The sequence below is a fragment of the Dermochelys coriacea genome, chromosome 3 (genome assembly GCF_009764565.3).
Source record: "Dermochelys coriacea isolate rDerCor1 chromosome 3, rDerCor1.pri.v4, whole genome shotgun sequence".
In the NCBI taxonomy this organism is placed as follows: domain Eukaryota; kingdom Metazoa; phylum Chordata; order Testudines; family Dermochelyidae; genus Dermochelys; species Dermochelys coriacea.
Genome location: NC_050070.1, coordinates 191,028,821 through 191,053,112, shown reverse-complemented (window position 1 = coordinate 191,053,112; position 24,292 = coordinate 191,028,821). Strand labels below are relative to the sequence as shown.

The 24,292-nt window shown below is 42.8% G+C and overlaps 2 protein-coding genes across 6 annotated transcripts in view; both read right to left on the bottom strand.

Annotated features, from left to right (window-relative positions):
• LOC119854081 (activator of 90 kDa heat shock protein ATPase homolog 2-like) overlaps window positions 1-21,248 on the bottom strand; it is a 35,100-nt gene extending 13,852 nt beyond the window's left edge. For 2 of the 5 annotated variants that reach the window (XR_006280332.1, XR_006280333.1), the window contains exons 1-9: window positions 21,081-21,248; window positions 20,609-20,799; window positions 11,092-11,177; window positions 10,125-10,239; window positions 9,382-9,470; window positions 8,536-8,658; window positions 5,580-5,681; window positions 3,531-3,582; window positions 3,065-3,225 (exon numbers count right to left, since the gene is read on the bottom strand). Coding sequence is in view for 1 of the 5 variants with exons in the window: in XM_043511975.1 (XP_043367910.1) it covers window positions 3,050-3,225; window positions 3,531-3,582; window positions 5,580-5,681; window positions 8,536-8,658; window positions 9,382-9,470; window positions 10,125-10,239; window positions 11,092-11,177; window positions 20,609-20,799; window positions 21,081-21,160 (1,014 nt within the window). In the remaining 4 variants the exon portion in view is untranslated. Of the gene's footprint in view, window positions 1-1,444; window positions 2,972-3,006; window positions 3,226-3,530; window positions 3,583-5,579; window positions 5,682-8,535; window positions 8,659-9,381; window positions 9,471-10,124; window positions 10,240-11,091; window positions 11,178-14,592; window positions 14,733-19,767; window positions 20,133-20,608; window positions 20,800-21,080 lie in introns of those variants that run through there. The other 3 variants (XM_043511975.1, XR_006280334.1, XR_006280335.1) reach the window with 3 other exon arrangements.
• Window positions 21,249-22,183: 935 nt separating this feature from the next.
• The window catches only part of LOC119853510 (protocadherin Fat 4-like), an 83,498-nt gene continuing 81,389 nt past the window's right edge, over window positions 22,184-24,292 (bottom strand). Inside the window, exons 42-44 of the mRNA XM_038396653.2 lie at window positions 23,708-23,824; window positions 23,049-23,259; window positions 22,184-22,781 (exon numbers count right to left, since the gene is read on the bottom strand). Coding sequence (XP_038252581.1) covers window positions 22,569-22,781; window positions 23,049-23,259; window positions 23,708-23,824 — 541 coding nt within the window. The 3' untranslated portion in view covers window positions 22,184-22,568. The remainder of the gene's footprint in view (window positions 22,782-23,048; window positions 23,260-23,707; window positions 23,825-24,292) is intronic.

Below are 24,292 nucleotides of genomic sequence, written 5' to 3'. Positions count from 1 at the left end.
TGGAGGGGATAATGTCAAAGGGAAATCTCAACCTGTTAGAGAACAACTTCATGTCAGACAAAGGGGAACAGAGCTCCCTCCTGCTGGTATCCATTTGTTCCTAAAAATAAGTGCTCCCTGTCCTTTCTCTTTGCACTTGAACCAGGATTTCATCCAAGAGCGTAAACAAGGACTGTAGACAGAGCTGGTCAAAAAAAGTTGATGGGAAACTTTTCTCCAGAAAAAAGCAAAGTCGTAATGTTCCATAGGGAATGTGTCAATATTTTTAAAAATTACCTTTTCCCTTATTGAAACAGAATGTTTAGATTTTGTTTTTTTAAAATTTTAACTATATTCCAAGAATAATTTTTAAAAATCAAAACACAATGATTTTGGTTGTCTCAAAATGTGATTATTTTGTTTCAAGACAAATTTTGAAATTCAACACTTCATTCTGATTCAGAATAGCAATTTCTATTCGCCACCAGGGCTTAACCAGCAGAAAGGAGAGTGGCTTAGTAAAGAAGAGGCTGGAAATGTACCACAAAAGTGGTACAAGCAGGTATTCTGCTACAGTAACTCCTCACTTAAAGTCGTCCCGGTTACCACTTTTATTAAATTGCTGATCTACTAGAGAACATGCTCGTTTAAAGTCACACAATGTTCTATTATAAGGTTTTTTTGGCTTGCCCCACTCCACCCACACAGCACTCCTGCTGGGGAGCGGGGGGCTTGCTCCATTCCACCTGCCTGGTGCTCCTGTTGGGGAGCAGGGTCGGGACATGGGGGTTGCCCCTTTCTTCCTGCCCTGTGTTTAAGCTGGGGAGTAGGGCCAGGGTGTGGGGCCTTACCCCACTCACCCGGCATTTCACCCAGGTAGTGGGCAAACCCCTGACCCCAGTCCCCGACAGGAGTGCCGAACAGGGCAAGCCCCCACACCCCGACCCCGCTCCCTGGCTGAACAGTGGGCAGAGCGGGGCAAGCCCCCATGCCTTGATCCTGCCTCAACCAAGCTTCACAATCATCAGCGGTGAGTACAGTATTAAATTGTTTAAAACTTATACTGTATGTGTATATGTCTTTTGACAGGCAAAAAAAATTTCCCTGGAAACTAACCCCCCCATTTACATTAATTCTTATGGGGAAATGAGATTCACTTATTACACAAATACAAGGGTTTAATTTAAATTTAGTTTGCACTGTCTTTGTAAAAGTTTCTGGTTTGCATTGCCCAAGCACTTTAAGTGCTTGCTTTGTTGCTCTCAATGAACACTCTGAACAACTAAATTCAGCCTTGATTCTATTTTATAAAACTGCTAAACAAATGTACAGTTAACCACTGGTTAAGAGAGTCATGATATCTCAAGCCTGCTTTCCTAAAAATCATGCCAATACCTTAAAAAGAGTGATTTAAATATTTTAATCAATTGCATTTTGGGGGTATGACTCAATTTTTTTTTTTTAATACACACCATCCCATTTCAGGATGAAAATGTAACCCCAAACTAAACCACAGTGTACTATAAACATGGAATTCTCTATTTTCCCCTCTCATCACAATGCTGCTGTCTTTCCCTGTCCTCCTCCCCTGCTCTACTTTTGGCTGTCAGGGAGAAAAGACTTCCTTGTCCTGTATGTCATTTAAACTTACACGCAATGTAAATGTCATATGGTGTTCTGGGCAAGTTTGTAGTTTGCGTGGTCTTAGTCTTATCACAATAAAACTGTATGCCAGGAAACTTGATTTGCTAAAGAAGCCTTTAAGCGGGGGGGGAGGAAGGAATTGGTCATATGCATGTGGTGGTTTATTGAACAGCATACATTAGAGGAAACAAAGCACTCACTGTACAATTTTCTTTATTAACATGACTGATTGCTATTTGTGCATTTGATTAAAATGCAGTCTGTCACAATTTTGCCTTTTTTATTCCAATTTACAAAATTACTCAATGCATTTAAGAATTCTGCCCCATTCTTGCTAAATGGTTATATCTTCACTATTAACCGATCATGGTTAACTCTTATGGTGCATTTGTGTCAAACGGTTGGGGTTTTATTTGCTTTGCTTTCATTACATTCCCATAGGTGGAATGGTTCATTAAGGTGAACTGAAAGGGTCTAAGCTAAAAACATATTTTCAGAATTCCAAGAGAAGAAAACAGTCCAAGTCAGAATAGCTCTTTAAATAAATATGGAAATTGTTGAAATACAAAATTAAGTTACTTCCCTTACAGCCTTCCTGGCATCTCTACAAGAGCATCAACTCCTATCACAGGTACCACTGACAGAGAAAAGATGGAGTTTAGAAAAACAGACCAAAATAATAGCATCTCCCACAGTCAACAAGGGTTGTTCTAATTTTGTTAACCCTCAGGACCTACAGAAAAGACTTAGGTGACTGAGTCTTTCAAATGTGTAGCTGTGCTGTTTGAAAAGATAAGAAGCCTGCAGCTTGTTTTGTTATGGTTTGAGATTAAATGCTTTACTTTAAGTGGCTGTATAATTACCTCATCATTTGATCTTACAGGCTCAAACTACGTCTGGGGTATTTTTTTTTTTTTAAAAGACTTTCCAATTCACCTTTTAATCAGGAATGCATTTAAACACAGACATTCTACCCACCAAGAATGCATCTGTCACTTTTTTGCTCTAGCTACTAAGTAGGCCTAGTCCAGGTCCAAGTTAGTCTCCACTAAATGGGCTTGCCAGTATGATGTAATACCATGAAGTCTATAGCATCTGAGTCACACTCATATTTTCCAAATTTAAGTTATAGATAATAAAACAGTGATCACGTCTCAAACTGAAGGTGTCTAAATACATAATCTCACTTATGGAAGAGGCCATTTCATTCACTGAAGATCCATAAATAGCACTAAATTATATACAGTATCACAGATGTGGATCTTTATTCATCCCCTGTAAATAAATTAATTTTCTTAAAAAAAAGGGGGGGGGGGGCAAAAAAGGGAGACAAACTTTTTATATATTATATATGTATTATATATATATATAAATAAATAAATTAAATAAAAGTAATGCACTAATAAAACTAACAACAGTGCTCTCGTCACTCAGCATTTACTTTGGTCTGTTGCAGTAAAACATGTATTTCTTCAAAATGCTGCTTCTGCCAACACTGTCTTGTACTGTCTTCATTACAGACAGGGACTCCTTTGCACTCTACATGTAACTCAGTTTGAGTTGCCTGATCCTTGAAATTCAAAGCAACCGTTGCATAATGTGCTGGAAGAAGAGACAGTACAATATTCAGTAATATGTTTATTAATAACCTTTGTTTTAACACCTGATTAATAAAAGTTTGCTTTACTATACTACTAAATAAAATTCAATCTTTCATGAACTCAGCTGTAGTATTATGTACATAAATGTATTTACAAGAACAAAGAGGGAACAAACTCCTTACTTCAGTGGGACTAACAGCAGGCATTATATTGTGCTTTCTCAAACTCTAGCCACAATTTAAACTGGGATTAGGTCCCTAAGAAAATCCAATCCATAAATACTATGGGGTTAGAGAAAAGACATACCATGAGGCCAGTTCCTGCATCTCCATTTCATGACAATCCTTTGGCTGGGTAACTGTAAGACAGATGCAGATGTACAAAAATCATGACAAAACTAATAGTCCCCCCCCCCACCTTTTTTCAAGAATTTCATCTGAGGGCCTGCCACGTCTCATTCCAAGAGGATCCTAGCTGGCACTGGCCAAGAATTTTCCAATGAGAAAGCTTTTTCCATCATAAAACAGGGTTTTATCAACTTAATTTTTTTCTTTGAAAAAGCTGGTTTGATAAGTTTGTTTTCCAAAATTCTGAAACAAAATTTTGTGGCTTTCTTCCTTCAATTTCTGACTTTTCCACCTGGCAAAAGTTGGACAAACAGTAAATGTGAGGGAACACACTTTACTTGAAAATCCCAGCTTTTATCCAGCTCTAATTGTGACACTCATAACTGGGAACACAATTTCCTACTTTCTCCTAGCAATGGACAAAGGTCAGTTGTTCATGCTTATAGCTATAAGCAGCAGCCATTGATAATATGGACCTTAGCATGGGTGACTGGGATTACTGCAGTGGTTCTGTATTTTCCTCTGAGAAATCACAGAAAAAAAGTGGAGGGTAACTGATCACCCATCTTGCTCAATGTACATTTGAGGCCACCGGAAGAGATAGATGGTTTGAGCTGTGGTACTATGTGTAAGATGACACACAGCTCTAGAGCTCCTTTCCATCAGTTCTAGACTGTGTGGAGTCTCAGCATTCTCAGCAACTGGCTGAAATAGGGAACCGAAAGCAAACTGGCAGAGGCTCAATCCAGAAGACAGATGTGACAGCAGTTGGTTTAGAGTAGTGGTGCATTCTCCTATTCAGGGACTTTGCTCATCCTTCAAGGAGGTTTACAAATAGGGGTATTTTTTTATTCACAACTTCCCCTAGAATCCAAGTAGTTTCAGTTCCATTTGTGCTTAACATAATCACTGTAACTATTACTCTATGATGTGGAACTTGCCAGTTGTTTGATTGTTGACCAGGGATGTTGCCTAAAGAGTTTCTTTAATTGTTACAGCTGTAAATGCGTGGAGTGTCTTTTTATAGCCAGTCGCTGGCACTATCAAATGAATTATTTCATCAGTGTGTTCCCAAGTTTCAACATCTTTATTATAACTGGAGCCACTGCACTCTCAGTCCATTTGGGGGAAAGGGGATCTCAAGCTTTAGGAAATCTGAGGCATGCCTAAAAGATGAAATACCTAGAACTAAATCTTTAGAATCTGCAGTAATTTTAATTCCAAAAAAATGTTTACTAGCTTAAACTACTCAGGATTTGATTTAAGTTATTAATGGATTTGAAGCTAGAATTGACACACAGCTGAATGGTAAGTTAAAGGGCTTCAGGACAGAGCATTTTCCCTAGGTCATTTTTTCATTTAAGAAACAACTTTTGACATTCAGAGTGGTGATACCACTGATCTCTGACAAGAGAAGAAGTGTAACTGGGACGTGCTCCCTAATCAAAACAGAGCTCTCCATGGCACTACTCTTTGCTTAGTTTTGTGTGGAAATCCAGGGGGAGTTAATACATGTCTACACTAGATTATCTTCCTCAGCTGCCCCTATGTAGCTCTAGGGGAGCGTAGCCAGGGACAGTATAGCTTCTAGCTCTGAACAGAATGGGATCTGCTTCTCCAGAGATCCACATGTTTGGTAAGTGGTACTACCTCTAATCTGTAAACTCAATCCCAAAACTCTTCTATTAAAAAAGAGATAGTGGTAGAAAAACTCTGTAAGACAATAATACACAGTTTTCCTCTTCCCATGGTTCCAGGTGAGGGTTTTCCTACATGATAGATAATCTGGGCCAGAAAAGGAGAAAGTCAGGAATCTTCTGCATGGTCATATTTTGTTTTTTATGAACTAAGTCTGCATTAGAGAAACTAAAGCAAGGTTACATTTTACAGTGTATTCTCCCCTGTGGAGTAGCAAATTAAGAACCTTCTGGACCCAAACATCACCAGTGTGAGACTCCAAAAGGGCAGAACATGGCATCTGATTTTAAACTGCAAGATTTCAACATACCAATTCTATATATTCACCAGTAATACAACCATCAAACATTTGAAGTTTCCCTCCTCTTTTGGCTTGGATCACAGCACAACTTTTAGAAAATTTCTGCACCAACTAGGAAAACAAAAAGCAAACATGCATAGTGTAAGAATTTAATCAGCTATTCAATAACACATAACTTCTACGATTTCTGGATAGCTTAGTGATATATAATGCATTCTTCCAGGATACTGGGATGAACTAAAAGGGCTACTGGAGACTCCTAATGCCAATGGTTCTGTGATTAATGCATGGCTCTCTAAAAGCAATTTTATGTGTTTGAACTTTAAAAAGTGCTCCAGTCAAATCAATGCATCAGTGATTTCACTAGGAAAAATCATAATATGATTAAGTTACTGTGACAGGGTCAGACCAGATGGCTACAGGAGAGTGACAGAAGGCAGATATATTAGCCCCAGATTAAGCAGATCCCTTTTTCCTGGGTAAGGTAATGGGTAGTTCCAGAACAATCAGGAACTCGCTGGAACCAATTAAGTCAGGCAGGCTAAAATCAGGGCACCTGGTTTAAAAAGGACCTCACTTCAGTCAGTGAGAGGCATACTGCTGGAGGACTGAGGAGTACAAATGGTATCTGGCATCAGGAAAAAGGTCCTGTGGTGAGGAGGCAATGGGGAAGTAGCCCAGGGAGTTGTAGCTGTCACACAAAACACTGTAGACAGCTGTGATCCACAGGGCCCTGGGCTGGAATCCAGAGTAGAGGGCGGGCCTGGGTTCCCCCCATTGGATACAAGAGAAGTTGACCTGGACTGTGGGTCCCACCAGAGGGGACTGTCCCCCGACCCACCAGGTGGATCATAGAATATCAGGGTTGGAAGGGATCTCAGGAGGTCATCTAGTCCAACCTCCTGCTCAAAGCAGGACCACTCCCCAATTTTTGCCCCAGATCCCTAAATGGCTCCCTCAAGGATTGAGCTCACAACCCTGAGTTTAGCAGGCCAATACTCAAACCACTGAGCTATTCCTGCGGGGATTGTTCTCCTTCCTTTTCCCCATGCTGGCCAGTGATGAGGTTAGCCGAGTGAACAGCAGATTTGAGCCACTAGCCAAAGTGGCCAAACTGCGGCGAGCAAATCGCCAATAAGTGCAGGACCCACCAAGGCAGAGAAGGAACTTTGTCACGTTATCAAGTGCTGAGAAACACGCTTGGTAGGTAAAAAGAGCAATCAATCAATGAGGGTATGTGGAAGGGACCATTAGGTAAAACTGAGGTAGAGAGTTCAAAGCAAGTGAAGTGAAGTGGCTGCAGCTATATTTGGATTAGGAAACAGGCAGACTGATCTTCCTTCTGCCCTGATGAGATGGAAGCAGTAGTCTGGACACATGGAGCAGGATTAGTCGGAAAGTCATGAGATGTTATATTCTCTATCCCATATCAGAAGACTGACATTAATCCCTAATCCTCCTGAGAATTACGATTTTTGGAAGTATTAGCATTCCAGTCTAAAATCTTCTGATATATTCTAGGGCTCCTTAGGAGGACTCTAATGCATCCTAAAACTTGCTATATTAGTGCTTCTCCACAGTAAACCTTGCAAGAGAGGTAGATGTAATCATATCCATACACATACTAGCTAATTAATCTATCTGTAAAATGGGGATAAGAATGCTTAACATTTATAAAGCATTTAATTTTATTTATTTAATTTATTTATTTATTAGAGCATAAGCTTTCGTGACATCGGATGAAGTGAGCTGTAGCTCACGAAAGCTTATGCTCTAATAAATTTGTTAGTCTCTAAGGTGCCACAAGTACTCCTTTTCTTTTTGCGAATACAGACTAACACGGCTGCTACTCTGAAACCTAGAAATAAGTAGCTGATGATATTTCAGTCCCTGTTTGACTAGATTTCCCACTCTTGCTGTACAAGTGGGAGTGTGTTAGTTGCACTATGAAAGTTACATATAATTAAGGCCCTACCAAGTTCAAGGTCCGTTTTGGTCAATTTTACGGTCAACAGGATTTAAAAAATAATAAATTTCATGATTTCTATTTAAATCTGAAATTTCACTGTGTTGTAATTGTAGGGGTCCTGACCCCAAAAGGAGAGAGAGAGAGTGTGTGTGTGTGTGGGGGGGGGGGGAGGGTGTGTTTTGCAAAATTATTTTGAGAGGGGGCGGTTGCAATACTGCTACCCTTACTTCTGCACTTACAGGTGCCCAGCTCTGAATGCAGCACCCCGCCAGCAGCAGCAAAGAAGCAAGGTGGCAATACCATACCATGCCACCCTTACGTCTGTGCTGTTGCCTTCAGAACTGGGTGGCTGGAGAGTGGAGGCTGCTGATTGAGGTCCCAGCTCTGCTGGCAGTGGTGCTGCCTTCAGAGCTGGGCAGTTGGAGAGCGGAGGCTGTTGGCCAGGATCCCAGCTTTGAAGGCAGAGCTGCTGCCTGCAGAGCTGAGACCTCAATCAGCAGCCACCACTCTCCAGCCACCCAGTTCTGAAGGCAACAGCACAGAAGTAAGGGTGGCATGGTATGGTATTGCCACCTTGCTTCTGTGCTGCTGCTGGCGGGGTGCTGCATTCAGAGCTGGGCACCTGGCCAACAGCTGCTGCTCCCCAGCGCCCAGCTCTGAAGGCAATGCAGAAGTAAGGGTGGCAATACCACCACCCCCTGCAACTCCCTTTTGGGTCAGGACCCTCAATTTGAGAAACGCTGGTCTCCCCTGTGAAATTTGTACAGTATAGGGTAAAAGCAAACAAGACCAGATTTCATGGGAGGAGACCAGATTTCACCGTCTATGATGCATTTTTCATGGCCGTGAATTTGGTAAGGCCCTACATATAATATTTCTCATTACTGATTATAATTAAACTCTTCAAATAAAATAACTTTTTCCTTTCTGGAACACCAATCCCTGCAGTTACATCACTAAGAACATGTGGTCCTTTGCTATAAAAAGGCTTCTTACCTCCTTAGTTATGAAGATGCTATAAAGCTCCTCTACCGGAGAGTCAAACATCTCTTTCAGAAGTATCTTTACTGTTGGAATTTTTACACCAACTGTATCCAAAGAAACTGGTAAAACAGAATCCTGTAAAGCAAACTCAGGATAAAGTGCATTGTATATGAATATCAAATACATATATATTCCACGCCAAAACTCTATACTAGAAAATCATCATTAAGTTTGCAAAGTCAACCACTCAAAAGTTAGGAAATGCCAGGTTTAAGGCTGCCCAAGCAATATTAAGCCTCCTCCCTTGTGCATATGCATTAATTACATGATAACATACTATTCTATATTAGGATTAGATTAAGTGAGCACCACAGTCAGGCACTAGAAAAATCTGTTGCAACCCTAACATGCTTTTGGTGACAGGCAACAGAATGTGGAATGAATTAATAATGACTGAGGAAATGAGGGAAGCAGACAAATTTCAGCCTCTCCCTCTTGAAGCTGTCATTGACAGAACACTGGAAGTGAAGAACAGGGCACCTTTGAACTCCCTTTCACTGTCTGAAGATTCTGTGGCCCAACAATTATTCTATTTCCACATTACCTGAGCACTACACAGACTGGCCATAGCATTCATGTTAGTGAATTTACTGGCCTCCATCCCAAAGGTGATTTTAAAAGTGCACCAAACACTTACTGTTACAGATGAATGCTCCACATTATAGCATTATGTACATCTGCTGTTAGTCACGGGATAAATCTTAAATTCTCTATTCCTCCTATGATGGCAGAGTTTGGGGCCAATAGCATCCATCTTTCCCAGTGAAACTTACATGGTAACTCCTAAAGCCAGCATACCTGCACATTATTCTCACTCAATTTTTTTTTAACTGCTAGTTCCGGACCAGCTGAAGTTTTGGTTGGTAGGATCATTCCCAGAGTAAACTCTGTAAACAGAGGAAGTAAAAAATACTGTCTCACATGAGGCCAACCTGTACACCCAACTACACCCCTCGCCCCCACTACAACCAAGCCCTTCCCCCTCTGCTCAGAACCATATTTATTTTGGTAAAGATCTGAAAATGAGAATAGCCTGATTTCTACTAAATTCAGGCTTTTTCAGTTTTTGATTTTTCACCAAAATTAATAGAGTTCTGTCCACTTATGCCTAGAACATTCCCTGAAATTTTGGAACCGATTGGATACTGTTTTCATAAGTTACCACATTACAGATACAGAGAAATGCCATCGAGTTAAGTGTATGGCCTTGCTTTGCTCAGCCAATTAATTTGTAAGATCTTTAAGGCAGGGATTGTATCTCCACATATGCTTGTATAGCGCTTATGACAATACGGTTCTGGTCCTAATTAGTGCCTCCAGGGCTTTACTCCAAAATAAACAACTTTGAATATCCTGACTTTGGTGAAATTAAAACCTTAATTATAATACTGCATTAAAATGAAGGCATTGGGGTTTTGTTTTGTTCTTAAAAGTAATATGAAAACAGTTTCTACCAAATGAGATGAAAATGGATCAATCTATTCAAGCAGGGAGATTGCAAATAATTGGCCCATATAGTCACAGAAATGATGTTAATGTACCTGTTTTAAGAACTTTCAGATAATCTCTGAGAGCCTCCCTGACTTTTGAAGTTCCTTCTGTTCTCATAAGATCCTTTAGCACATCTCCATCTCCTTTCTTTTTGCTTACACTTATCTGCAAATAAACATACAAATCTAGGAGATGCTTTGTACAATTTGATTTTTGGGGAACAACAGTGTTGGTTTATTCAGAGGACAGATGCAGAATAGATATTTAAAGTGCAAACTTTCCCACTTTATCATGCCTTTAAGCTAAAACTGGATATTTTTTCTTTTTCTAAAGGAAACACAAGCAATTTTGTCTCCATAATAAATCAAGAACTAGCCGAAGTTTAGACAGGTTTCTCCCCCTATGCAGGGGTTCTTTAGAGACCACAATATCAACTATATCATTAGGCTTGCACCAAAGTAGAGGCCTTAAGATTAAAAAATGACAGACAGTGAAGCAAACATAGGGCTCAATTCTTATCTCAAACAGGTTGCTCTGTATTACCATGAACTGCATCTTTTAAAGTCTGATATTGTGCATGCGTAGTAGCTAACTTTGGAAGATATGTATTTACGTATCGGAGGACAGAAATGAGCCATTAATGTTTTTGGTTCTTGACATCTTTTATCTTTAGATTACTAAAGACAGACTAGCTAAGTCATGTTTCAGAGTAGCAGCCGTGTTAGTCTGTATCCACAAAAAGAAAAGAGTATTTGTGGCACCTTAGAGACTAACAAATTTATTTGAGCATAAGCTTTCGTGAGCTACAGCTCACTTCATCGGATGCATTCAATGAAGTGAGCCCTAGCTAAGTCATGTTGTTCTCCCAGGTATTCATTAATTACGCTTAAAAAAAAAAAAAAAAACCACCCTTTGGTAACTATTATTCAGTTAACAGGAAATGTAATGGCAGCCAAAGTCATTAATTTTATTTAAAAATTCCTGCCCTATACGGCTATGTTAGTATTTATTACCTACCTCTGTATCATCCACCTCATTTTCTTCTGACAGGTTAAGAATTTCAACAAATCCCTCATGTGTCTCACCAGATTCTTTCATTGTACCTGTATTAACAGAATGAATTCTTAAAATGTAATAAATATATTTTCCATAGTACCAGTTTTACCCTTGTAAATGCTTTCTGCAGAACTACTATTTAAAAGGATGGATTACTTACCTTGTAGTAACTTAAGTTTTTTGAAATGTGTTGTTCCTACACATAGTGCATTCAGGTTTTGCATGCCCTCCATGTGCCCAGAAATGGAGATTTTTTCCTAGCGGTGTCCATCTGTTCTACATATCTGCCCCCACACTCTTCATGCTCCACACCAAGGGAATAAAGGGGAATAAACCACTACCATTATAGTTCCCTCTCTACTGACTAAACAGGGGGGAGGAAAGGTGGGTAATGCACTACACGGGAACAACCTATCTCAAAGAACTCAAATTAAGATTAATGCATCCTTCTTCAACCGATTGTCCCTATATGTAGTGTACTTCAGGTGATTCACAAGCACTGTCTCTTTAAGGAGGTGGGTGCCTGGAATCTATGGCACAACAGATTGCAGAATTGCCCTGCCTAGAGAAATATCAGAAGCAGCTGCTTGCACCGGCGCATAGTGCAGAGAACTCTGCAGATGTCAGTAATAAGGACATCGCTATGTGAAGCTACCAATGATGCCTAAACTCAAGCTGTGTATGTTCATATGCTATCCTCAAGGGAGAAATGGTTCATCTCAGAGTAGGATGCATCCCAAGATCTACTTTGACAGCCTGTGAGAGGAGATGGCCTCTCCTTTCAGACATTCTTCAAATGTGACAAAGTCTAGGAGACTTTTGAAAGGACTTTGTTCTTTGCAGGAAAAAGGCAAGAGCCCTATGTTGCCAGTGAGTGCTATGCCACCTCTTCCTAGCTAGAAAGAGGTTTAGGCTAAAACACAGATTGATAGATACTTTGGTTGATGCACCACTACCTCAGGGACAAACTTAGCATGTAGTCTCACAGATGCCTTGCCCCTGTGGAAAACTGTACAAAATAGGAGGGTCAGCCATGAGCACTTCTAGCTCCAAGTCTTCTGGCTGACATGAGAGTGACTAAAAGTGTTCCCTTCACAGACAGATCTAGTAAAGAGCATGATCCCAAGGGCTCAAATGGTGACTTAGTAATGGATGAGAACACAAAGTTCAAGTCCCAGGTTGGTACTGGTTTTGCCACTGGAGGGAAGACTCAAATCATACTCACCAGGAAGCAGACCGTAACACAGTGGGAAAATATAGAGTAAGTGTCTACTAGCAGATGAAACGCACTGATGACCAGAAGGTGTACTCTAAGTGAGCTAAAAGACAGCCCTGAAGATTTAAGGACAAAAGGAGTCAAATACATTCAGAATCTTTGCCTGTGAAGGGGGAATTCCCTGTCAGTTACACCAAAACAAAAATATTTCCACTTTGCTTTGTAACATTTCCTGGTAGAGTCCTTTCTACTGCTGCTTACAATAGCCTGGACATCAGCTGAACAACCCCAACAGCCATACAAATACCATGTTTTCAGGTGAAGCATGGCTGGGTCTGTCCTTTGTCCTGGGTTAATAGTTAAGGTATCAGGAGAACGCAGAGGGAGAACTCAGGCAGATAGTTGCAGAAGTGTAGAGTACTAGAACTGTTGGCCAACCTGGTAGATGACTTGTGCTTTGTGTTGTCTGATTTTCCTCAATGTCTGAGGTAAAAGGGGAATCTGGGATAAAGGGGTATTGCAAGGCTCCCAATCACTGTCTGAGAAACACATTGTCCAGAGAGCCTGGACTACAACCCCCTGTGGAGCAGAACTTCTTGCACTTGTTGTTCACAAGGGATGTGAAAAAAATCCATGGATGAGAGACCCCACGCCCAAAACACTTTCTGGAGAGTCAGGTCATGGAGCTCTAACTCTCATTCTAAGGAGAGCTGTTTACTCAGATAATCTAGGGTGTTCGTAGATCCCTGGCAGGTGGACAGCAGTTAAAATAATTTGCATGGGACTGCATAGTTCCAAAGGGTGATGGCCTCCACTCCTCCCTGCTTGTTATAGGCCACCTGGATTGACTGGCCACAGATACATGGGAGGAATCATTCACAGGCTAATCAGACTCCGATTTGAAACATAGACTCCTGAGGGGACCATGTCCCTTGGACTGTCCCTCCATGTGAACGCCCCAGTCTAAGAAGGATGTGCGTGTGATCATAGTCTTTATTGAAAGCAGGGAGTTGAACAGTATCCCCACACATACTTTTGCTCTGTCCTCCTACCAAATAAGGGAGGCTAAGATCCTTTGGAGAATCATAATTAGCAAGGTGAGATTGCACTTGCCTGGAGCCTTCCCATAGCAAACGCATTTATTCTTAAGGGCAAAAGCAGAAAAAAAAACCGTATAAAAAAAAACAGAAGTTTCTATAGTCACGGTAAAAGTTTACCGGAGGTCACCCCCATCAGTCTCATGGGGCTCCAGTAGGTCAAAGTCTTTCCAACCCTTAGACAGAAGGTTCAGGGGACAACAGGTCTTCTGGAGCTGGGATAAAAGCTGCAGCCATTGGAGTCAAGAGTCATTTCCACAGCTCAGGTTGTTGAAGTAAAGGGCACCAGATCCTTCAGTATGGAAGAGGATTTTAGTGCCAAAGAAACAGATCCTGCACTTGGATGGGATGTGTGTTTCCCCCAGGCATCCATGACAAACAGGTGTCAGGGAAATCTGTGATCAGGAAGTGTTTGTGGCCCTTCATGCAGTTTTTGAAACTCTGTGTGTGTGGTTCCCCTCACACAGACCAAAAAATAGGAAACCAAACCCTTAACACTATCTAACTATACTAAAACCTACCTAAGAAATTTTTTTAAACTTCTAAAACTATTTACAAAGAGAACTGAAGTAGTCAGCAAGGACAGTGAAGCTCCATCATAGACCACAAGTGGCAAGAAGGAACTAAGATGGTGGTGATCCAACAGCCCCCTTTATTCCCTTGGTGTGGAGCTGATGGAGAATGGATGCATATGTGTGGACCAGACAGACACTGCTAGGAAAAAACAGCCATCCTGAGCACATGTGCAACCTGAAGTGCACTATACATAGGAACCATCACTCAAAGAAGAATAATTAAACCAACTGAAAGAACTAAAATGAAATTAATAAAATACAAACTCATTAAGCTGCTTTTAAACTTAGGATATCATCTCAGTGATTCACTGATATTTCTAGGTTTCAGAGTAACAGCCGTGTTAGTCTGTATTCGCAAAAAGAAAAGGAGTACTTGTGGCACCTTAGAGACGAACAAATTTATTAGAGCATTGAGCTGTAGCTCACGAAAGCTTATGCTCTAATAAATTTGTTAGTCTCTAAGGTGCCACAAGTACTCCTTTTCTTTTTACTGATATTTCTGTGTAGGTGCATGAGAGTACAAACACCTCCTCCCTAATCAAGCTTTGTGCTGCCATTCTGCCAATGTTCTTACCCTCAACTGTCCATTTGTCAACTTCTTGCACAATCACATTTGTGCCTTCTTCCATATAACCCCTACGCATGTTGTGGCCTTTCCCATCACCATTATGTCCTTCTTAAAGGCTTACTTCTGCTAGTGAATCCAACTGAATTCTGTATGGGGGGAAAAAAAACAACCCTATTGGTTGTTCCCTTTCTGCTAATGTCACTCTGTCTATCCTTAGAGTTTCTTGGAGCAGGGATCATCCCTTTGTGAATGTCTGGAAATCGCCTAGCATATTATAGGAGTTAACATAAGCAATAATATGTATACATGCACAGAGCTATATACATCTCTACTGAAGTTTAAAAATAAAAGGCCTGATCCTGCAAACACTTCAGAGAGAAGTACCTGCTTCGCAAATAATGCCATTGACCTCAATAGGGCAACTCGTGGTAGTAATCACTACGCTTGTAAGGCCTTGTCTATACTTGCAGCAGTGTGTAGCGTATATGTAGCTACACACGACAGTGGAAAACAGGGGAAGGTTCTGGCAGGGGGAGGCAGTGAGGAAAGATCAGAACCTTTCCCCACTGCCTCCCACCAGCCACAACCTTTCCTTGCCATAGGGTTGGGCTCCGGCAGCCCCCTGTGATGAGGAAAAGCTCCAGCAATGGGGAGCTGTTGAAGCCTTTTCCACTGCCTCTCCCCTGCCAGAGTCTTTCCCCATTGTCAAAATCTTTCACTATGGCAGGGAAAGGCTCCAGCAGCAGGGAGGCAGTGGGACATTACACTGCTAAAAATAGCAGTGGGAGGCACTGTGGAGCGAAGAGAGAGCCATGTAGGAGATATGCCAGGTGTGGCTTTACTCTACTTGTCTAAGCAGTGTCTCATCATCTATACTGCTATTTCTATCTGTTCTAGGCATGTGTGCAGTGCCTGTACTATACATGCCACCATAAATGAAGCCCTAGATCATGATCCTGGAACTTGCGCACACACAGAGACTGATGGCACTTGAACAGAATCTCACTGAAGGCAATGGGGCTCCACACAGGCACAGCAGTTCACGTGAGTGCAAGAAGTTGCAGGATCAGGCCCTGAGTCCACACTGTTCTGCTTTAAATTATTACAGTTCTGTGAACAGTTTTTGCTTTAGTAAAGATTCCTCCTCTTATTCTTAAAAAGTTTCTCGTTCATTAAATTTATTCACCCAGCAGATCTGGTTTAAATGCTCTTCAAACTGTACCAGTGGCATTTCCATTCTGTCATAGCACCAATTACCCTTACAGTGTCTTATGTCATACCATTAAATGTTATTTTAACATGTGCAACTGCCCAGCAGCAAAGATGTTCATCAATGCTCACAGCAAAACCCTCTAACAAACACCCTGCAATATCACGTACTACATTTTTGCAGTAACACTCTGCAGGGAAAGGCACTGCTGCAAAGGGCTGAATCAGCTTAAAGACACAAAGTCACTCAGAAGTTGCATCTTCCAAATATCTTGATCCAACTGCCACTTAACTCAATGGAAAAACTTCCTTTAACAACTTTATGCACAGGATTGTGCCCTGAACGAGCACCAGACTATCCATTGAAAGAAATGTCCATGCATGAATATATCCTGACTTGCTGCAGGTGAAGCTCACACTAAAGTAGGCAAGAAGACGTTTATGTGCAGTTTCTGTTAATATCTGAAGGACAAATGAGGTTTTTTACTTCTTAGTCAATCAGCGTGCCCAAAGAAAATGTGTGTTTAGACTTCTTTTTTGAACAATGGGGCACATACCTGCAGGATGGCATTTCTAGCCAAGCTTGCTGAATGGATAAGAGTTTAGGGAAGTGTTGGGAAACCATGTAATTGTTTCAAAAAACAACAACAACAAAGATACAAATAATACTAACTGGAAGGTCTACTTTATGACTAACAGTAATAGAGGCTTTTTAAACATTCAATTTTTATTTTAAAAAAACTGCTAATAATGCTGTACATATCAGTCAGTTGGACAGAAAATACCTGTGCTGGTCAGCAAATTATAATCTAAATATTTACTGGATAGAGCCACACTGCTCACTGGAGGTAATGCTTTGCATTGTAAATACCACTTTGAGATAGGCACATATTATTATTGCCATTTTACAGATGTGGCAACTAAAACACAGAAGGATAAAATGGCTTGTCCAAAACCCAAAAGGTTCCAGTGTCAGAACTGTGATTAGTATTAATTAGGGCTGTTGATTAATCACAGTTAATTCATGCAAGTAACTCAAATTAATTATGATTAATCACACTGTTAAACAATAGAATACCAACTGAAATGTATTAAATATTTTGGATGTTTTTCTACATTACACACAGAATACAAGATGTACAGTGCTCACTTTATATTATTGTTGATTACAAATATTTGCACTGTAAAATGATAAACAAAAGGAATGGTATTTTTCAATTCACCTCATACAAGTACTGTAGTGCTATCTCTTTATCGTGAAAGGTTTCACAGTAGCAGCCGTGTTAGTCTGTATTCGCAAAAAGAAAAGGAGTACTTGTGGCACCTTCGAGACTAACAAATTTATTAGAGCATAAGCTTTCGTGAGCTACAGCTCACTTCATCGGATGCATTTGGTGGAAAAAACAGAGGAGAGATTTATATATACACACACACAGAGAACATGAAACAATGGGTTTATCATACACACTGTAAGGAGAGTGATCACTTAAGATAAGCCATCACCAGCAGCAGGGGGGGGGGAAAAGGAGGAAAACCTTTCATGGTGACAAGCAAGGTAGGCTAATTCCAGCAGTTAACAAGAATATCAGAGGAACAGTGGGGGGTGGGGTGGGGGGGAGAAATACCATGGGGAAATAGTTTTACTTTGTGTAATGACTCATCCATTCCCAGTCTCTATTCAAGCCTAAGTTAATTGTATCCAGTTTGCAAATTAATTCCAATTCAGCAGTCTCTCGTTGGAGTCTGTTTTTGAAGCTTTTTTGTTGAAGGATAGCCACTCTTAGGTCTGTGATCGAGTGACCAGAGAGATTGAAGTGTTCTCCAACTGGTTTTTGAATGTTATAATTCTTGACGTTTGATTTGTGTCCATTCATTCTTTTACGTAGAGACTGTGCGGATCCGATGAAGTGAGCTGTAGCTCACGAAAGCTTATGCTCAAATAAATGTGTTAGTCTCTAAGGTGCCACAAGTCCTCCTTTTCTTTTTATTGAAAAGAATGGTATCATTTGATAAAGAGAACTGATTACTTGATCAATCAAGCAGATTTATTAATTCACACTGGCTAGTGTATCTCATAATTCACTTAAAAGTCTTGAAATTATTCACACTCCTTTTTGCAATTTTCTCTACATACTGTATTACAAAGATGTTTATATTTTCTTTACACTTTTCCTGAAACAGTTCCTCGTTTCCTCACTGCTACCATGAACACATTAATTGAATACCTATAATCTGTATGCTTGATAATTTTAAACAATGCAAACAAGTCATAATAAAGCAGATCAGGATTGTCACAATGAAAGTACCTGCTTCTTGCAGAGTAAAATAAGTCATGTCCTAATTTATTCAAAAATAATGAATGGGAACGTATCTGTTTTGCAGAAATAAAATTAAAGTATGGAAAAAAATTCAAGAAAAAAAGAGATCAGAGTTTCAAGATTATTTCAAAATAACCTATTTTAGTAGCTAAGACTCATTGATTTTGTTCCTCTCTGTTTCCTTTGCCACTTCAATTCATTTTATGAAAATATTACTGCTTCTCCAACCTATCAAAGAGTTTGCTTTCTAGAATAATCATTCCAGGAAACTTGTGTACACCACCACACAAGGCCCCGATCCTGCAAGCAGGTTTGTATGGCCAGACCTATACACGCACACAGAACATCACTGACTTCAGGGGGGCTCCATGTAGGTGTGGAGTCTGCCTAGAGCAGGGGTGGGCAAACTTTTTGGCCTGAGGGCCACATCTAGGTATAGAAAGTGTATGGCGGGCTATGAATGCTCACAAAATTGGGTTTGGGGTGCGAGCTCTGGGGTGGGGCCAGAAATGAGGCATTCAGGGTGCAGGAAGAGGCTCCGGGCTGGGGAAGCAGGGGTGCGGGCTCTGGCTGGGGGTGCAGGCTGGGGGTGCACTCTGGGGTGGGGCTGGGGATGGAAAGAGGTATTTGGGGTATAGGAGGGTCTCCATGCTGAGACCAAGGCGTTCAGAGGATGGAAGGGGGATCACGGCTGGGACAGGGGGTTGAGGCATGGGGAGTTGAGCGCTCCAGCTGGGGGTGAGGAGGTTGGGGTGCAGGAGGGTGCTCTGGGCTGAGACCAACGGGTTCAAAGAGCAGGAGGGGGATCAGGGCTGGGGTAGGGGCATGAGGGGCATGTCTCAGGGGTGCAGGCTCTGGGCAGAGCTTACCTCAAGCAGCTCCCGGAAGCAGCGGCATGTCCCCGCTCCAGCTCCTACATGGAGGCACTGCAAGGTGGCTCTGCTGCGTCCTGCCCCATCCATAGGCGCCGCCCCTGCAGCTCCCACTGGCTGTGGTTCCCAAACAATGGCAGCTGCGGGGCAGCGGTTGGGGTGGGGGCAGCATGCAGAGCAGAGCCTCCTGGCTGCCTCTATGCATAGGAGCCGGGGGGGGGGGGGAACATGGCACTGCTTCCGGGAGCCATGCAGGGTGACCCCCAACCCTGCTCCCCAGCTGGAGTGCTGGAGCAGTGCAAGCCCCAGAACCCACTCGTCAGCGGGAGCTCAAGGACCGGATTAAAATGGATGGCAGACCAGATGTGGCCCGTGGGCTTTGCCCACCCCTGGCCTACGGGCCCCGTTCGGGTCTTAATGTGCAGATATGCTGTATTTATTAGCCACGGTTTTCAGTGCTAATATGGAAATGTGGTAAACAAACCTGAAGCAACTTTTCCAGTGACACAAAGGATGGAAATTCATTACTATTTTAAGATTAGGTGACACAAAGACCTTCAGGGATGATGTACAAATATTTGGTCCCACAGGAGGGGTACTAAATGGCATCGCAAGGTCCCTTCCAGCCCAACGTTTCTATGATTATGAAGTTTTGAGCAGAAAAAGTGAATCTTCTAAGAGAAAGAAACTACCCAGTATTATCCTATCTTTTGGCCCAGAACAATCTCAAACCAAGATCTATGGAGACAGTGCAGCCAAGGGGATCTGAGCACCATTATTACCAGGACGCGTTGGAGCTGGATCGGTCATGTGCTTCAGATAGAAACTGATTTCATCACCAGAGTAGCAATAAGATGGATACCTGAAGGCAAGCGAAAACGAGGCTGCTCGAAAACAACATGGCGAAGAGCTGTGGAAGCCGAGCTGAAAAAACTGGGGCACAGCTGGGGAATCACTGAAAGACTTGCCAGGAACAGACAGGAGTGGAGGAGCTTCATCACTGTCCTAAAAGCCAGAGGCGTAATAGGAACATCATGATGATAATCCTTCAATCATAGCTGTAAGAACTGATAGCACTTTAGCTGGGCTAGCATCAGCAAGACTGACAGCAAGTGCTGAGAAGAACGTGAGAAATACACCCAAAAATTAAGAGTATTGCCCTAATGCAGGGGTTCTCAATCTTTTACACACCCCCTGCCCCTCACATGCTATAAAAACTCTATGGCCTGCTTGTCCCACAACTATTGTTTTTCTGCATATAAGAGCCAGGACGAGCGTTAAGAGGAAGCAATCAGGACAACTGCCCCAAGGCCCTATGAACCCAAGTTGCTCAGGCTTCAGCTTCAGCCCTGGGTGGCAGGGCTCAGGGCCCTGGGCTTCAGCCCCATGCAGTGGGTGCTTTGAAATGCTGGCCCCAGCAAGTCTCATGCCAGCCCTGCTTGGCAGACCCCCTGAAACCTGCTCAGGGGGTCCCGGACCCCTGGTTGAGACCCACTAGCCTAATGCACTGCACAATGCACTGCTGTTGCCGCCTACACGAGTTTGCAGCCTCCAGGGGATGCACATGAGGCTCCGCCTTCTGCCGTGTTTCTCTTGACACGAGACGCAAGAGGAGGCATTTACCTGTCCAGCTAAGTTTTATGTTCCATTCGTAGAAGAAAATCAGTTTCCCTTTCCGGCTGTTGCAGGAGGCTTCGCCTTCCATTTGCTTCAGGTGGCTTATTTCGCAGCTGCCCGCCTCACTGCCCACCACGATCCCCACCAGCAGCTGCTGCAGTCGGCTTTTTGACCAGCCGGTCGCGTCCCGCTCCGTCCTGCGGCAGAGGGGGAGGGGGAGGGTGAGGCGCGCGCGAGCCGCCCGGGAGGCGGCGTTGGCCGCGCCCGGCGCTGGCCGCAGCCGGACCCGGGCGAGCCCCCGCGGCCCCCCCCCGCCCCCGCGGGCAGCCGCAGGAAACCCCGCGGTTCCCGGCGCCAGACTCGGCCCGACCCGGCCGCTCCTCGTGTCCGCACAGCCCCAGCCGGGGCAGGGATGGGGGAGAAGCTGCCGCGCAGCGGGGCCGAGCCGGGCCGCGCCGCCCCTTCCCCGCCCGCTCACCAGTGCCAGTTGTTCACGTTGGTGGCGTCCGCTCGCTCCTCCACGATCCAGCGCGGGTCCCCCTGGCCCCACTTGGCCATGGCGCTGCCGGCTGGCTCCCGCCGCCGCCGCCGCCGCCCCGCTCTGCCCGGCCTCTTCCGGCGCCGAGACCCGGCGAGAAGGTGCCAGAACCGTCCGCGCGGACTCAGAGCCGCCGCCGCCGCCGCCGCGGGCAGCCCGCGCAGCGCTACGGGCACGCGGGGCCGTCACACGCCCCCCCCGCTCTGGCGCCTGCGGGCGGGATCGGGTTATGGCGGGTGGCGGACGCGGGGTCCGGCTGCTCTGGCGGTGGGGCTGTGACACGTGTGTGAGGGGTGCGGCCAGCCTGTGGGAGAAGCGGACCCGGGGCGTGCTCCAGCTCTGCGGCCACAAAACTCCCTCCCTCCTCCCTGAGTTGCTCCGCTCGCCCTCCCTCGCCCCATTTTTCCTCAAGGGCAACGCGGCGTGTTGGCCTCCGTTCTCCCTGCAGCTGCGCTGGAGATCCGAGCAAGTTCCTCCAGCGGGGCTTTGAGCTGTAGCAAGTCCCGCTCGGCGTCTGGCAGCCCGCAGGAAAGGGTGGCATGGGCTGGGGCCAGTGCTCACACTGCCCTTCCTCAATCCCGCCCCTCCAATGCCGTGGAGCGTAGAGGAAAAGGAGTCTTGGGGCACCTTAGAGACGAACAGATTTATTTGAGCCTAAGCTTTCGTGGCCTACAGCCCACTTCATCGGATGCATAGCTCACGAAAGCTTAGGCTCAAATAAATTTGTTCGTCTCTAAGGTGCCACAAGTCCCCCTTTTCTTTCTGCAAGCAGAGTGGTCCACTAGTAGAGGGCACACAGGAGGGGATAGACTAGGCCAACGGTCTTGTCTGTTCTGTGGACATAAACATTTCCTTTGCACTTTTCCTACGAGTAGAGGGTTTGGGGCCGTGCCCTTGGCTACAATTTCACCTCACTCCATCAATGCTAGCGGTTTCCTTTCCTAATTTAGAGGGGGCTCGATTTGAATGTGTAATCCTTAGGGATGAACAGGGCTATATGCATATAATATCTAATCCAATGATTTTGAGAACTGTTATGATAAGGGCAGTGTTTATTTGTTGTACATGGGTAACAGCAAAAGGATATAAAATGATTTGATAGTAGAGGACAATGTTTTTCCTTAAATTATGAAAAGTCAGCACAGAGGATATTTTCTTATCATGTCTGAAAGGGCACAAAAAACTAATCACATTTTAAAATATCATTGCTCTTAGGTAAACAAGTTTGAAGTATAATCATACACACTTTTTTGCTAAGCACATCCTTGATTTTCAGAAGCTACAATGTCTCCTTAATGTAGTACTTATTTACTTCCCAGTCAATCTCTTACAGCATATACATATAGGAATCAAAATCTGGACAATGTTCCCGTCTTTATTAGAACAACAAAATATTTTAAATGACCCTAAGAGCAAGGGTTGTGATTCTCACAAGATGGAGATATGAGGTCCTTTGTCCTCCCTCTCTGTCAGTGCTGCCAAAATGTCAAGATCGGGGTCATTTTGTTCAGTCTCTGGCTCCAAAATAATTGCCACTTCTGAAAACCTTACTCCTTTCAATTCTTTCCCATTATTACACATTGTTGAATCAGGTGTTAAGGAAAAAGCTAGTCCATCATTTGTTTCTGTTAGAAAGCAAGTCTGCAAGAAATTATAACGAATAATACAAATGAGACAAAATGTCATGAAGGTACAGAATTAGAGAAATTCTAAACAGGCAGAATCTCAAGTACATTTTTTTCCTACGTTCTGCACTTGAAACATGCAGAGAGTGCATATCTTTGTAATGGTGAAGGTTGCTGGACCAGCAGTAAATTAGATGCCTTTCGGTACATACTGTAAATATAAATGACTCCTAGTCCTTTACTGGACCCAGTCTTCATTCTTTCATTTTTCAATTCAAATTACCTGTTTGGTAACAGCTTCTGTAGTGAGCTGAGGAGCTACATTATTAGGCTCAGTGGTCTCTTTGGGTGCTACATTTTCTTCATGTTCATTTTTAACATCTAATAGTAGAATGTCATGGTCATCACATTTTTGTTTCTCTACTAATATTTCCTTCTCATCATTGTTTTTATTGATATTTTTCACATCTTTAACCTCCATCACTTGGGCATCACTGAAAAAGAGTAAGATAATGTATGAGGCCCTGATCCTGCAAACACTTGCGCATGAAAACCTGGCTCTGTTGAAGTCAATGGCAAAACTTGCATTTACTTTGAAGTATTTCACCCAAGTTGCAAACTTTATCTATGTGAGTAGTCTCATTGGAGGCATGTACATTCCTGTCTCCTATAGCGATGAATAGAGGTCAATATAGCTTGTTGAAGAGTACATGAAGTCTTGCCCACAGTACATACAATTTGCTTTAAAAGATATCAAAGATATATATATATATATATCCCTGATACTTAAGAAGTTTTATATTTTAGTATAGCAACAGTTCATTGGAAATCAACCAGTACAGCTAATCATAGATGAAAGAAAACCTCCTATGATCTGAACAATTAAGCAATCACACATTTTGATTTGTACAAGCTGTGGCATGTCTTCAAAATTATACTTACTTGTCATCTTGTTTCCTTAAATTTTGTGGACTTGCATCACTGTCCGTTGCATAAGGATTTCCTATATTTCTGTTAATTTCATTGTATTTGTTGACTAAGAGTTGTAGTTTAGCATTTCTGAAAACGACAAATACACAACAAGCAAATGGTTCCCTATTTTTGTGAATTGGCCTTGCAGTATTTCTAAACATTTACAATACAAATAATAATTTAAGTGAGCACATATTTTGAGCCACATTAATTCTTGAGGCAACTCTATCCACTTAAATAGAATTATCACAGGGATTAATTTGGCCCATTATTTCCTGTTTCACTGAAACAAATATTAAGTTCAGTTACATGCTGCTGATTATGATTAAACAGACACTATCAACTTGAAATCTAGTCAGTTTCAAAAAAGCATTACCCTGCTGTGTTTGAAGTCAATGGCAGAATTCCCAATGTCTTCAGTGATGCAGAATCAAGGGATAGTGAGTGAAGAGTATTATAACATACTACATCTGTGTCTCCCTTCCATTATCTCTGACCTGGCAACCACATTTTCCTATTTTTTTAAAAAAAGTCTCTGTCCACTGATCCCTTGTC